The sequence below is a fragment of the Melospiza georgiana genome, chromosome 12, assembly GCF_028018845.1.
Source record: "Melospiza georgiana isolate bMelGeo1 chromosome 12, bMelGeo1.pri, whole genome shotgun sequence".
NCBI lineage: Eukaryota > Metazoa > Chordata > Aves > Passeriformes > Passerellidae > Melospiza > Melospiza georgiana.
The window spans coordinates 6,490,126-6,506,079 of NC_080441.1; the positions used below are offsets into that span (position 1 = coordinate 6,490,126).

General features: G+C 43.3%; 1 protein-coding gene across 2 annotated transcripts in view; it reads right to left on the bottom strand.

Moving 5' to 3' along the window:
• Nucleotides 1-15,954, bottom strand: part of MSN (moesin) — a 40,589-nt gene that overhangs the window by 9,402 nt on the left and 15,233 nt on the right. Inside the window, exons 2-4 of one of the 2 annotated variants that reach the window (XM_058032991.1) lie at nucleotides 9,022-9,105; nucleotides 938-1,033; nucleotides 143-417 (exon numbers count right to left, since the gene is read on the bottom strand). In XM_058032991.1, the coding sequence (XP_057888974.1) occupies nucleotides 143-417; nucleotides 938-1,033; nucleotides 9,022-9,105 (455 nt within the window). Of the gene's footprint in view, nucleotides 1-142; nucleotides 418-937; nucleotides 1,034-9,021; nucleotides 9,106-15,954 lie in introns of those variants that run through there. The other variant, XM_058032992.1, reaches the window with a different exon arrangement.

Below are 15,954 nucleotides of genomic sequence, written 5' to 3' on the forward strand. Positions count from 1 at the left end.
AATCTAAATACTCAAAGTGGCACAAGGCTATATTTTATTCTGAGCATTGCAATCAAAACAACCCCTACATAAAAAAAAAAAAAATTAAAAATCACAAACCCTTTAAGAAAGAGAATGGCTAAGACTACGCAGGTTCACTTGCCTTTGTGGGAGCAGTTTGTCACTAGCAAGGTAGCCAGACTTGTGCACATCTTTGTTGAAGTCTCCGTATTTGGACTGGACGGCGTAGGAAGCCAGCAGCACAGCTGTTTCTGGGGGACAGTAAATGTCATCGTTCAGAATCGCCTCCTTCACTTGCAGGAAGAACAGGCGCTGTGTGATGTCCTGGATCAGCTCTTCTGCCACATCTTCTGGGTAGAACTTGGCACGGAATTTGAAAAGCAGGGGGGTTTCTTTACGTACATCCTGTGCGGTTACCTGCAACAGAGTTAGCAGATTTTATAGCCTATATACAAGTGAAAGGGAGCAGTTTACAAACAGGAAGACAAGCATGCACTAGAAAAAAAAAAATTCTCCTTCCCGATGTAGAAAAGAGTGCAGGAAAGCAAGAATTTTCAATTACTTACTGTTAAATACCTCATCACTTCTCCCCACGGGACTTACAGAAGCCAGTACTTATGACCAGTGGTAGCTAAGTTACTTCCCAGGTTTCTCCCCAACCAAGATGCTCACTTGAGCACAACATCAGCATTTTACCAGGAAGAGTAACAAATCTGGCCCGTTTAACAGAGCTAGATGCAGGACAAGGTCAGACACCACAACTCCTCATACCCTGGGGAGGGAGTGTGTGGACACCACAGCACCAACTCACTGAGGTTGCAGTATTTGAGGTGCATGGATAGGGAAGAACAGATCCCTGACAGAGGTATGGAGACTGAATTTGCCCCTGCACTCTCAGAAGGGAACAAGGACAAGCAAAATCTTGGAGCAAACATACCTTTTTGTTCAATTTTAGCCATGTTGAGAAACCCTTGGTGTCTTGATACTGAAGTCCAAAAAACCAGACCTCTCGCAAACCAATTGTCTTGACAACCTGAAAGAAAGGTGATTATTAGCAAGATCCCCAGATGGACTGAACTTGTCCATCAGTGGCTGAGAACATGTTAGAGGTAAGTTCAGACAGTGCCCTGACCACCTGCTTCTCCTGCTGCAGTGCACAGAAAGACGACTGGGCATCTAAGAGGTCTTAAGTGGATGGGTATGATATTATTTTTTCTCCTTCAGCTCTTTAAGGCTTGTTGCTATTTATAAACAACAGCTGGGACATTATTTTTTTTCACCTACTTATAAGCCAACATGTACAGCCAAAACACAATGCAGCAGCTCTGACAGGTCTAGTGACTTCCAGGAATGAGGAACACAGCTCCATTTTCAGGTATATCCCACACTTATCATGCAAATGTACTATTCCTGGGCAAGTCATGTGCTACTTTAAGATTTGTTTCTACTCCACTCATAGCTACAGACAGGCCTTTCATGCAGCTCTTTACTGAGCAGCACCATTCAGAGGAAGTGCAGAGGCTAAATCCATATGCTATGCCCTGTGCCAGCACAAAGCCACCACAGGCCACTCACAGACATGAACTACACCACTCTGTGAGCTCTCTCTGTAGTTACTTCCCAAGCACACCAGGCATGTAAATAGGAATTTAAAAGGCTTTACAGACATGTTGTGACAAGAGAGAAGAGCTTCATGGTGGGGCAGCAAGACTACTGCAGTACAGGGCCACTGTTGGTTAAAAAGAGGGGGAAGTTTCTCCAAAGCCTGATTGCTATCAAGACATCCCCCTTTGTGCCCTGAAAAGCCTGGGACATGCCACAGGGTGCAGCAAGGGGCTAACATTGGTGCAGAGACTGACTTGCCCTGTGAAAACCAGCTACCAGGTCAGTTAATATAATTTTGTACTGCCCAAAGGTGCACTCTGTTCCCCTCTGATGTTGGACACAACACTAAAGACATAGGTTCCCCACAAACACATCACTAATTAGAATGTTTAGGGCTTGGATCGGACATTTTATCTGGCCTTTCCAAAGAGCATTAGTGCCTTTGTTCCTTTCAGAAAAACCAAATGCAGTTTTCAGCAGAGGCGTGCCACTGGTGGCACACACATAGGCAAAACCTACACTAGGGCATGTAGTCCATCTACATCATCCCACTGGGGTTCCTGAAATTATTCAGCCTGTCCTTGCTTGAACATGAACAGGAGAGCTGGGCTAGAGCTCCTGCAGATTCAGGGGGATGCAGATCACTTGTGCATCACACAGCTGATGAGGCTTTTGGAGAAGAAGCAGGGTTTGCTATATACATGAAATTTTGGTCACTGCAATATAGGAAAGATATTAATCTCTAATATTAAAATATTAGAGAGGGTCTAAAGGGGGCAATGAAGATGAAGGGCTCTGAGGGGAAGCTGTATGAGGAGCAGCTGAGGGCACTTGGTCCATTCAGCCTGGAGAAGACGGGGGGGGAGACCTCATCACACTCTACAACTTCCTTATGAGGGGAAGAGGAGGGGCAGGCACTGATCACTTCCCTGTGGTGACCAGTGACCAAACCCAGGGGAATGGCCTGAAATTGTCAACCTGATTAGGGTGGATACCAGAAAAAAAGATTCTTCACCCAGAAGGTGGTTGTGGGGCTCCCCAGGGAAGTGGTCACAGCACCAAGCTTGACAGTTTAAGAAGCATTTGGACAATGCTGTCAGGCACATGGTGTGATTCTTGAGGATAGTCCTGTGCAGGGCCAAGAGCTGGACTCAGTGATCCTTGTGTGTCCCTTCCAAGCCAGCATATTCTGTGATTCTGTGATTGGAAGCAGATGGTTCAAGGAGGGGAAGAAAGGCTGTCCTAGAGCTCTGTTCTTGGAAGCATTAACATATGAATGGGATGGAAGCTCCTCACTCGACTGCAGAGGTCTGCTTTCCTCTCTTCCACTTGACAGCAGCTTATGCCTGGGAATTGAACAGGCTGGGCTGCCAGCAAGGAGCTGAAAGGCTCCACACTGTGGTCCCACACAAAAGGACTTTTATTCCACAGCAGAAGCCTGCACAGCAATGGCAGAGACAAGAACGAGCTGGGGGCAGAAAGAGGGGACACAGCACAGCACTCACCATCACAGTCCCCAGCTGCCACTGAACTAAGGCAGGGAGGACAGTCCTCCTCCCTCCTCAGCTTTAGCAGGCTATTTAGTTCCATTTAGCAAGGAGAAAAGCATGAAGAAGAAACAGCTTTCTACAGCTGCAAGGAATCTGGCTGGCAGCAGCATAATTATGTCTGGGGGTGTACAGCATTCAGAGCCCTAATGAACTGTGAGATGTTCCAAAATGCAAACAGCTACTGGCAGTGGCTAGGGATGGAGAAGGGCTGGCACAAAGGATGGGAGAATAGACAGTCTGTTTAACACAGACCACAATACTTAAATACCTAAAATTTACACTCTCATCCATCTGGAGAGCAGCATCTTTTCTTCATTCCAAGGGGAGCATTAAGTCAGTCCCTGGGTCTTGTTTAGCCTGCTGGGTAAAGCTCAGTTACAATGGGCAACAGATTGGATGGAGCCTTAAAATCCAGCTGTCCCATGGTACCTTGACCAGCTACTACCAAATTTTAATTGAGTACTACTTTTAGCTTAGAATTCTATTCAGTAAGCCATACTGACATAGGGGAAAAGGTGCCTTTCTGGTGACTCACTTCATCCTCTGCAGAAAGTCTAAACACACATTAGTAGGGTAAATTTTTTAGTTATGTTCAGAGAAGAAACAGAAGACCTTTCAGGGAGCCTTTTCTCTCATTCCTTCTTACTCCATGTTTTCTAGGTCTGCATCACAATTCCCGTCCTTCCCCTCAGCACTCACCCAGCTCCCTCTGAACTGTGTTCCTACAGTTGGGTGCTGCTCCACAGCAGAAGAGGGAGCCACAAGCAGCCTCTTAAATGTACATTTTAGCATCAAGATGATGACTGCAAATGGCTGTCATTCTCAGCCCAGGAAACACAACACCACACTGGCAAACAAGTACAGATTCTGATGAAAGCACTATTTACACACAGGCAAGAGCAAAGCATGCAAGCAGAGGAAAAGGCGTAGCACTTGGATCATGTTCCTGCATCAAAGGCCAAATATCTCAGGCTATATCATGGGACAAATTCCTTGAATGGGCCCTAGTTAAAGATGAGGTAGGTCTCTCTCCCTCTCTATGACAGGCATGTCAAGGATATCCGAGAGAAAACTGCCAGCTAAACTTATTGCTGGAGCAGCTCTGAACTGGTGCCACACCTGCAGTTTCATATGCCAGTCAAAAACAGCTTAGAATGGGGTCTTCCAGGTACCCTAACTTAGTACCCAGGTTAGGCTCCATTTACAGCCACAAATATTCAACTGTTCCCCCTCCATTTAGCTGGTGGATGTACTTTAGTTTTCCCTTCCAAAGTGCTAAAATGCCAGAGTGCTAAACTACAGGATCTTTGAGTTTTTGTACTTACTCCAGTTTGCTATTGACATCTTTAGCAACAAGCAGTCCATTTTTGGTTGGAACTACTGCTTTTCTAAAAGTCAGAAAGTTTCCACATGCTCCTGTGAAATTTGAGACACATTTTCATACTGCTCAACCACAAACCTTCAGCACAAGGACAAGAGTTCTGGGGTTTGCTGGGGCAACCAGCCACCATCCTGAGACTTGCTGCTTTCTGCCATGAAACTACCTTAGTGAGTTTTGGTTTCAGTGCTTTCACCTAATGGATCAGGTGTTCCAGAAGAGCCATTTTATATGTGTTTAAACACTACTAGGTAGGACCTAGTAGTAGCTAAAGTAGCTAAAGATTTCTTACATTCTCCCTCCTCAAAAACTTCGTTTGCAGGCCATGAGACGCCAACCATTTTTATTTCAAACACAGCTCAACTCAGATGAAGTCACTCAAAATTCAAGAGGGGTTTGATCAGCCTGTGCTGTACACTTAAGCAAACATGAAAGACTTCTGACAAATTGGTACTCTACAAAACCAAACTGGTATTCTACAAAACCACTAAATTCACTGCAGCAGGTAAACAAGGAGGAAGCTGCTAAGCATTACCAATGTTTCAAGCTGCACAACAGCTTGGTGGCCATGGAGATAGAAAAGCAAGGCAAGACAAGCCAGGGCACACAACATCAGAATCTCAAGAGATCTGGCTCTTAATGAAATCTGAAAAAACCTTAAGAATTAAAAAGAAAATGCATAAGACTTAATGCTGAACGTAAAACACAGCATCAGGGACCAGATTTAAAGTGTGCAGAGAGATGCTTATTGTTATCATTTTAACCCATAGATAAGTGCACATTTCTATTACAAGCTTAGTTTTGGCCCCAAAAGCTTACAATAATGAGGAAAAGCATCTTTGGAAGGTTAACCACATGTTTTTAAAGTTTGAAGTGTTAGCTTCTGAAGTTTCTCATGTGACATTTTCTTTAACCTGTGACTTGTCTTCATGGCTCTTAATGGGACAGAAATCACCTTTAAGGAGATTGGATGCTCAGTGATTCAAACTACCCAGAAAAGGGAGGGGTTTTTAATGCTTTTTTTTTTTAATCCAAAAAAAGGAAGCTTGAGGGGCAAAAGATTGAAGAGACAATTTCAAACCCATCCACAGCAACAAATAACTAAGAATTTTCACCAGACAACAGATTAATCTTTGCTGTGTAGAAGACACAATGCAAAGCACTGCTGTGGTTTACTGGCTGCTCTCTAAACCAATACAGAAAAGGGTCAAAGGAGGAAAATAAGCAGCTATCACTGTTGCAGTGCCTGTGCTCTCCATTCCTAGGAAAGCAACATTTCAAGGTACCTGGGAAGTGATAAAGCCTATGTGATAAGCAGCACCTCTGACATACAGAGCCCATCCTTGAGCTACTCTTTTAATCCATCACTGGCAGCTGAGGAATGGGAGCAAAGTTACAGTTCTTGCTAGTAAGTAAATGCTGGAGTTCAGCAAGTGATGTTAAAAGGTACAGCAGCAAAACTGCAGCAGACAGACAGTACAATCCTGTCTCACTTAATCCAAGTTTTGTCCTTTCACACAAGCCTAAGATATTCAAGCTAAAGCTGTACAGTTACAAGATTAGGGAATAGGAAGAGCTCTAGAATACATCATGATGTTACTGCACATGTTTATCACTTCAGTAGTATTTCTACAGGCAGCTGCTTCGGGGCAGAAACCACTTCCTACATAGCAGTGAGGTATCTGCAGTGTTCTGTCACTACAAAAATTCACTTTGAAATTTAACCAAACAGGAAAGAGGAAGACAGGAACATTTCTACCTCATGCCCATTCACATATTATTACTACAGAACTTTAGACTCAAATGCTTTTCCCCTCATTAAGCTAAAACCTAGCTACAAGCTTTCCAAAATTTTCTGAATCCTATTCAGAGTGGGCCAGAATCATGTGTGGCATAATGAATACATTTATCTACCTTTACACACAACAGGTGAAAATAAATACTGCCTAAATGTTACTGAGCAAAGGCAGCAGATTGCACTGAAGTAGCCGTGCAGCTAAAAACTTGGTAATGCTTAGCAGCTTCCTTCTTGCTTAACTCAGAACTGACAGTTCAAAGTGAAAGGGCAACCCAGGGCAAAAAGATGCTGGGTATCTTAAAATTTTTCTGTACAAGAGTCAAAAATCAAGTTTCACACCAGAAGTCAATGTCCTACAACAGCAAAACCATATATCTACTTTGTAGAGGAGCTCTCCCTTCCCTCAAAAAAGCACTGATGAAAGCAGATCTTTTTTCAGAACCAGCATCATGCAGAAAACACTAGATTATCAAGTCCAGGGGCCCAGCATGGCTTAAGGGAGCTAGAAAATAAACAGGAGTAACTTTGTTCTCCCACACCCCATCATGGTCTATCTAACCTAAGGATAGAAACTGAGGCAGAGTGAACAATGTCCAGCCAGAGAGCAGCCACAGTGTCAGCAGGGACAGCAGCCCTGGGCTCTCCCTTTACAGGAACCAATACACAAAAACTGCTCAGTCATGTGAAAAGTACTGGATATGCAACAGCTGACAACACATTTAAAGGCCCATCCCTTTCCTACATGGAGCAAGTTTTATGTCAATCAGACCTTTTAGAAATAACAAATGTTTAAAACTAGCTTCAGACACTTTTTTTCCCTCCCTCATTTCCAGCTTCACCTACAATCCAATTTAGGTGAAGTAAGCATTGCCTCAACTTAGAAACTCAGTTCTGCAACAGCATTTGTTTTCTCCCTTGGCAAAGTGTTTACTGTGGAAAAAGCAAAACAAAATTCTGTTTAGACAGGTGCTGTGTGAAATGCACTGAAGGGAGGAAAACGTGCAGCTGTCCAAGAGCATGACAAAGGAGTGAAATCAATTACTAGACACGAAGAACTGCTATATTGGAAACATGGCTGGATGCTTCTCAGAGACAAACTGATGAAGCCCGAGTCTGCCACCAATGTCAGTGTGCAGCAGAAATCACAGATGACCTAAAGCTGACTGAAAATACCATGTGTAAATTAAAAATATTACTGATGTGAGTAGTATTGTTTCTCAGCACTTGGTGCTTTGCTTGGATAATAGCAGAAGCCAGATATTGAAAAATAATCATGGGAAGCATCCACATGAAGAACACCACCTTAAAAAAAAATTAAAAACCAAAAAATCCCAAAAAAAACAGTTCATTTTTTTAATGAGCCTGGGGACATGTCACCTCAGCTTCATTAGCAAACACTCTCATGAACTAACTGTGGCAGAGTTCCATGTTGCACAGATGGATTCTGGATAGAATTTGGCTTTCACTTTTATAAATCCAAACCTGTCAGATCTGAGACCACACAGGGCTAAAATATGCAGGAGCTACTACATAGTAAGACACAGACAGCTGAGAACTACACTGCAATTCAGAACTTTTCCAAAAGCCTTTTTCCATTATGAAAGGATGCTCTTTCACTAAAGCTTTGGATCTCCCTCCATTTCAGGGCTGGGCTGCAAAGAGCAGTATATCATCTAGTGCTGAATCATCCAGCTGAGTACAAGAGAAAACAGTAGTTTGTGGTTAAAGATCTAAAAAAAATATATAAAAATTTAAATTATATTTGCTGGCCCCAAATGAAATAGCTGACTTCAATGGGTGAATCAGCCCTTAATTTTCTCTCTTCCTTATGATAGGTACTATGTAGAGCTGACCCCAGAATGCTCAGCTCTACTGAACCACACCCAAATCTGACCTATCTGGTCTGGCAGTTCCCTCCTCTTGTCATTACTCCAAGATTCAATTTGCATATCTTTGAGCTATGAATTTACTGTTCCCATTTCTCTCCAAGGAGCAAATCCATGGCCAATTACAGCAGATAAACACTGCTGTGGAGTCTGACAAAGTTTCACTCTCTGCAGCTGATAATGCCTGTCTTCTGCTGCTCCAGCTCTGGGCTGCACACACCTCCCTGCTTCTGCCAGAGCAGCAGGAAATGTCCCTGCCCAGTGAAAGCTGGGGAGGGTGGATGCACATGCAGACAGCCCAGTGAAGTGTGGTACAACCACCACTGCTCCCAAGGTTTCCCTCAGGGCCTGGTGGGAGTACAGAACATCACTTTACCTGCACTTAAAGGCCACAACAGCATTTGAAACCCAGCTGAGCCTCTCCTGGTTTAGAGACCAACTACCCTTTGCAATCAATTACACAATGCTTGCAGGTAAGTCAACCAAAAACAGCTTACTGGGTCCCCCACAAGACTTTTCTTACAAACTACGACTGCAGATACTTAGTGCTTTCCAATTACTATTATTCTGAGCCATAACACCAATTCAGTTCACTAGAAGTAATAGCTCCTAACACAGTCTTGGAGATTACAAAATGCAGTAGTTTTGGAAAAAAGTACAATTTCTTACTGTGCTGAGTTCTCTTGAAGCTATTACATATAGTGACACTCAGTTTTTGAAGTCCTTTAGAAATTATTTGCTGTTGCCTCAATAAAATTGCAATGTCTTTATCAACTTTATATCTTCTGCAGCTCCATCTCTTACCTGATCAAAGAGTTGCTTCCCTGTGGTGTTGGGCTGGATGGCAAACTCCAGCTCAGCATCCATGGTGGTAACACGCACACTGATCTGGAAGATAAAAATGCATCATTACCTCACATGCTCTACCCAAAAATGAAAACAAAGACCTGCCCAGGAGCAGGATGCAGCTCTCAAGCTTCCAGGGACTTCACTGCCAGCAGGCACAAAGACACCTCCTCTGCCAGCATGGCATTCACAGCATTCACAGCTTTCCTGTAGAATATAACCTTCCTGTTTTGCAGTGTTTTTGTCCTCTGTGGTCAAACATTCACATGTACTGACACATATGAGAGCCATTTACATCTTACAAAGTTTAATTTCGAGAGTAGAACACTCTGGTGTCTTTCACAAAAGCAGAGATGTTCCAAAACTTGGTGCACACAAGAAGACATCCAACCCTTTTGTTTGAATCAAGGAAGTTATTCCAGAAGCATTAACAACTCAGTCTGCCACAGAAGGCTGGTCAATAACAATACACTTCCAGTTGTTGTGAGTATTTGGAGAAGATAAAGGCACAATCCCTGACATGCTCCAGGGGCTGTGGGTGTGAAGCAGACAGGATGCAAGGATGCCCTCACAGGCTGCATGATGAACATGAGAACAATTCTCATAGCAGTAGAGCTGCCAGTGCTGCTTTCCAATTCTTTCAGGGGGATGAAAGACTTCTAAAAACTGCAGAAATTGATTAGGTCTTTTTAAAATTGTAACCAAGATTTCATTACTATACTACCCTTAGATGCAAGATCATCAATGGTCTTCCAGAAGAAATATTACATGATGCACTATTTTGACAGGAATGTCTCACCATCACATTTTCACTGGTGGCATGAAAGTGGCAAGGAACTGCAGCAAGGGAGTTCACAGCTTCATCCCACAGAAGCAGGAAGACACACACACACATTTTTCACTTCTCATGAAGCCAGTTAAACAGCAGAGGCATTTCAGGTCAAATGCTAGTGTAAAACACTGCTGATCCCATTCAAAACTCCTGATAATTACTGGGAAACATGATTTAGATGCTTGGGGCTAGACAGAAACTGTCCTGGCCTGAAAGTAGATGCCTTAATTTTAGGCCAGGGAAAGTGAGGTCTGTGAGTACACCAAGCTGCCTGAGAATCCAATTCTACTTGCATGCCTATCAACTGAAAAGGGTAAAGATATTTCACAATTTTTGAGCACAAGCTGTACATATTAAAACAGCTTTATTTAAAATATTTTTCCATCTGAACTTGAAATTGTTCAGACAAGATACTCACAATGCACCAAACCCCAGCACACAGGCCTTGCATTAACAATTCTCTCTCTTGCTAAGTCATTTACCTCAGATCAACAAATCCTAATTTTTTTGCTCTTCAGGGCAATCAATACTATTAGTACACTCCACCAGGCTTCCAGTGGTGAAGGGTAGAGGGAATTACATTGTGAAGAGCTTTGAGAGCCACTCCAAGTCATATTTGGACTATAAGCTAACTACATGACACAGGAGACCGAAAAAGCAAGAGTAAGCAGAGAAATATTCAAAGAACCACATAATACCAATATGATCACAGGCAGTTCTGATTCCTGTATTTCTAACAAAAATATGTACAGATTTCACATCTTGTTTACTAAGAAACTAGACTGCAAGAGAAACTAGGACCAGGGTTTTTTCCCCAACAAGCAAGAAATGTTCTGCTAGTTAATCTAGGTAAGCACCAAAAGAGGCCAGTAACTATAACAAATGCTTTTTGAGGTTTCCCAGAAAGCCTGCTTCAGACTAGGCACATCACTATTTTGTATTTGATTTATTTGCTTGAGATAAACCTAAAGGTTTTCTTGTTTTAAGTTAAGCAAAAAATTCTGTAAGGTTAAAGGTAGGATTAGCACAGCTAAGCTGAAGTACACATAAATTGAAGTTCTGGCTGTTTCATGCAAAAGGAATGTTATTTAGACATTACTAGAACAAAGATATCATGAACAAGTATATCAGGAGCAAGTTGGTTTTGAAGCCCTCTAAACCTTGTGACAGAATGTCAAACTAAGGCAAAACCATCCCACAGAAGTAGCAAGGAAAGCACAAATGGCCTAAACTCCTAATAATGAAGTTGTTTTTTTTTTTAATTAGCAGCTTTCAATAACATGCAGATGCCTTAAATTCTCTTAGTGTACACCTTCCCAAAATTATTCTCTTTGAATCCTGGGCCTTGACAATGGGCTAATTTCATGGTGTTTTGGTGAAACAAGAATTTGGCCACTTCTAAGAAGGGCTGAATGCTCCCCAAAACAGCTTTGCTGCTTACACTTGGAAACAGATTTCTGCTTCTCTCCTCTGTAAGCCTGATTCACCCAGCACAGCCACCAGTGAGTGCAAAGCTGTCCATAAGCTACATTCAGGTATAAGAAGGGTTACACTAAATGAGCCATTAAGTTACCTCTTACATTTTGTTAGCTTTGAAGTATTTCCTGTTCACCTAAAGCATGAATGTATCAGCTACCACGAAAGAAAAGAGTCTCTGCTCCACTGTTTATGGACAAAGCACAGTAGCTACTCTTATCTGATATCATGTGCATAGGTGATTAAGGACCAAATATCTGAGCACCAGAAAACTGAACTGAAACATCTGTGTGCCTAAATAGCTCTTAAGAGTTATTTAGAACAAATCACACCTCCACATTTTAAACAAAGCTGCTTCAGTAACTCCGTAATTCATGCAGAATACTTATTAAAACTCACATCTTTGTTAGCACAGTAAAATAAGGTCCCATGCTGGAACCAGCAAAATTCCTTCACTGTCAGTCACTTATATGCCATTAAACTATCTGATCCAATATTATCTTTCAATTAGCACACTCAATAAAAGGGAGATTTACACATTTCCCCCCACCACCTCCAGCAGTCCCCTGTGCCCAGGATGAGTAACAACCCGAAGTCTTGAATGGGGCTGCACTTGCAGCTTGAGGCTGATGGAAGAGAGCAGGAGCTGAGATAGCACAGGAAGCAGGCTCGTGTTTTGCAGAACCACACCCTGGCAGTGCCGTTTCCCCAGGCTGAGCAGGGTTTAACACGTTCAGCAGCACTCTGCTGTGAGCTGTCAGCAACACGAGCTGGGGGCACAGCACATCCTGGGCTGTGCCACTGACATTTTAACCATTAGTTACTTTGAACCATCAGTGGTAATTTAATACTTGGCTGAGAAGCTAGTTTGCTGTAAAATTGAGCTTTGTTAAGGCTCATTGGTGTGAAAACAACACACAAAGACATTTTTTTCCCCATACCCTACCAAGCTAGAGTGGTTTTGTTTTTCCAGTTCACAACAAGTGGCTCAGAGGGAGGTTTCTGCCGTTTCAGGTGGTGGGAGGCACTGATTTAATGCACTCTGCCTGCAGCTCAAACCAGCTACAAGAAGAGATCTGCAGACTGCTATAATGTCTACCAGACAAGTACGTGCCAGGCACTGCTTGGTTACCTTCTTCCTCTTCATTCACTTAAAGTCTCACTTTAGGTAAAACCACTTTACTAAGGTATTCATAGCTGAGTACTGACCAACACAAATGTTACACATAGGAATAAAAATGCTATAGCAAAACAGAGCAACACTATGCAGTCCCATCAAAATTTAGATTAATTAGCTTCGTTCCTTGAGAGTGACTCTGCCAAAAAGCACTTTTAAACCATCTAACTAGTTTGCTACCAGGGATTATTCTAAGAAAAGCCTCAAGATTCATCAGCATTAAGCTATCAGATTTTGTATTTCTAAGCCATCTGATAAGGTTTTCATAGGTTTGAGGGATGGCATAACCCTTGGGATGTTTATAATTTGGGTTGCAAACAGAAAAAAAATGTCAATAATATATCTGACTTGAACTGCTGATCATATACAAATTTAGCTCTGTCAGTCCAGACAAGTAAGGTGCACACTGCTGAGAGATGTGCAAAAGAGACATTGCACACCAGTGATCCAATCACAAGGTCCAGTGGCAGCACTCATCCCCAACTATACTGCCCTCCTATCCCAAATATTCTGTTAGTAAACATCTATCAAACTTTCAACACTTAGGAGGTGCTTTAAGAAGGTTTACTGGATTTCATCAACAGATTTATCAAAAATACTATCCTAAGGCAGTAATTTATACTCAAACTCTGTTTAAAGCAATTAATTGAATTTATTCATCATAGCATTAATAATATACCCACTGCAGCATGCAAATGTTTGCAACTCTCTAAATTCTACTTGGATCCTAAAGTCACAGAAGTTTATTGTAATAGGTGACCTCTAAATAGTCTGTTGACTTTCCATCATCATTTAATAGCCTCTCATACAAACAGCTACTAATTAAATGCTTCCAGACACCATTTTACACATTGCAAGAACATTCAACTATCACATTTCAACAGGCAAATTTATACTCATCAAATTTTAAAAACATGCCAAAAAGAGTGCTCATATTTAACTGATACCTTTCATAACAGCTACAGGAAAGAGATAGAAAACTAGCAACCCTTCCTCTTCTCTATTTGGGGAATTACCATAGTTCCACCAGCCTAAACCCTGCTAAAGCTTGCCAGTGCCAGAGCATTAAAGAGTTTCCTGCTGCCAAGGACAGTATTGTCAAGTGTGGTACATCCTGCACAGACAGAAACTTGCATGGCAGAGATACTCTTCCAGCCCCAGAGTAGCTGTAGCCAAAGAAAGTTCCCTTTGACCAGCAAAAGCTTTCCAAAGGCCCATGCCACCACTATCCCCCTCTCCCCATGGTGTTCAGCAATCTGCAAGGGACACACTTAAAAGACAGTGGTACCAGCCACCTATCTGCAGCATCTTTTCAGGTATTTTAATGTTTCCCATATACCTTCAAGTCTCACTTTCTGCCCCACTGTGATTCCAAATAAATTTTACTAGCAGCAGTAATTGTCAGGTTTCTGAATAAATCCTCCTAATAGTGTGCTATAAGAACTTCCTGAGATGAAAAGGTGTAGCTGCATATGGCAGGACAAACAGGAAAGACTGATCCTGTCACACTCAGGAACGGATGTATGGCCTGTGCTAATGCCCCAGTGCATTGAGCAGCACGAGAGGTAGAAAAGACAATTCTGTTTGTCACAAGCTGAGACAGGAATAGAGTACTAGGAAATTCATGTCAGAATAATAAGTGGAGTCAGCACCACAGAGTATCGACCTCTACAAAACCCTGACCCTGAGCTAAAGCTTCTTTCCTCCCTGCATTTCCTGTAGGCAAGGAAGCTGTTGTACCCTGCTGGGCTGGAGGCTTCAAGCTTCAGATATTCCCTGCTCCCCAGCTTCAAGCCTCCAAGTGGACTATTTCTGGAGAAAGTATCATAAGGAAAACTTAGACTTTATTGCAAATTTGACTGGTACAGAAAAGAAGCAAGCTCAATTAAAAAGAAATTCCAGACCAACCTTTATAGCCTTGCACTGAAAGGCACCAGTTCACCCAGCAGTTACTCCACATAAAAATACTAAACCAATACCATTCACCAGTTCCAACCTGGGAAGCACATTAAATCCAGCTGGAGTTGCACAAACTAAAATCTCATAATGCACCTTAATAACCTAAAAAACTGCTCGGTTTTGGCTTTTTAGCAAGATCAGCAGCAATATGGTGAGTTTAACAAGAAGTGCACCCTGTTTCTCAGAAGGTGCAAGTGGAGCAGAGTGCTCTGCAGTGCTGCACTTCCCTTCCCACCACTCTCAGCCTGCCCAGCCCTCTGCAAGGACAGCAGAGCTGTGCAATGCCTTGGAGGGGAAGCAGAGGTGATGCCCCACGCCTCAGCACCAGCCATACTCACAGACATCTGGCTCCTTCCTGAGTGCCAGCACCCTGCTGGAACAGCCCTGGCTCCTCTGTGTCAGGGTGAGGCTGGGATCGGGTCATGTGAAAGCGCTTGCAATTTCTCAAAGGATTACACTTAATTAACCAAGCCCCCTTCCAGCAGTCTTAAAGGGCCTTTTCATACCTCTAAGCTCATCAGGGAACAGAACAGCAGCAGGGACACCCTAGGCACCACCCTGCAGACCCCAGAGAGAGGTTAACCCTCCCTGCAGCTCCTTGCACCAGCCCCATCCTGCTCTGCTGGGGACACAGCACTTCTCACCTGACTGGAGCACAGGCCATGCAGTAACTCCACAGGAGGCATCCCATCCCATCCCATCCCATCCCACTATTAGAATAAAGCTATCACCCAAGGGGAAAGCCTGCCATGGTACTTCTGGTCCCAGTGAGCCAGTAGTACTACTCACATCCTGTAGAGTATGTGGCTTTCTTTTGGTACCCAAGTACAGCCTGTAGCAGGAATGCACCCTTTAAAGCATCCCAAATGACTTTAGCACGGAGCCTGAAAACACAGAGCAGTGAAGGGGCAGCTGCTACTACCCAGCTTCACAAACTTCTCTGGTGAGCAACAGAATTCAGGCTAAATCCAACTAAATTTGTGCTCATATGGTGTTATTCCTTCCTTGTGAAGGAGCAGGGCAGGAAGCCAGCTTGGACTGAGAAGCTGCTGTGGAGCCACACCTGAGCACAGTCACACCAGAGCTGTGTCCCCACCACCAGCAACTGCTCTTTGTCCCCAGCAAGACAAGATGGCTCGTGTGGGCAACAAACCACAGCACCCACACAGCTTCAGGAGCCACGCTGCTGGGGACAGGAAGGGGAAGAAGGCCAGAGCACCAGCCTGCAACATCAACAAAGTTCACAGCTTTGAGAAGCCTGCTTGCAAAAAGTGTATAGAGAAAGGCTGGAGGCACCAGCACCTAAGAAAGGGTGGAAGCAGCTGTGTCTGGGCAGACATGGTCTGTGCCATCTGTGGCATTTAATACTTCATTGAGACACCAAAGGATGCTGCCAGTGTTTGCCCATAGCTTCCAGCAAAACTCACCTCCACAGCACCAATTTAAA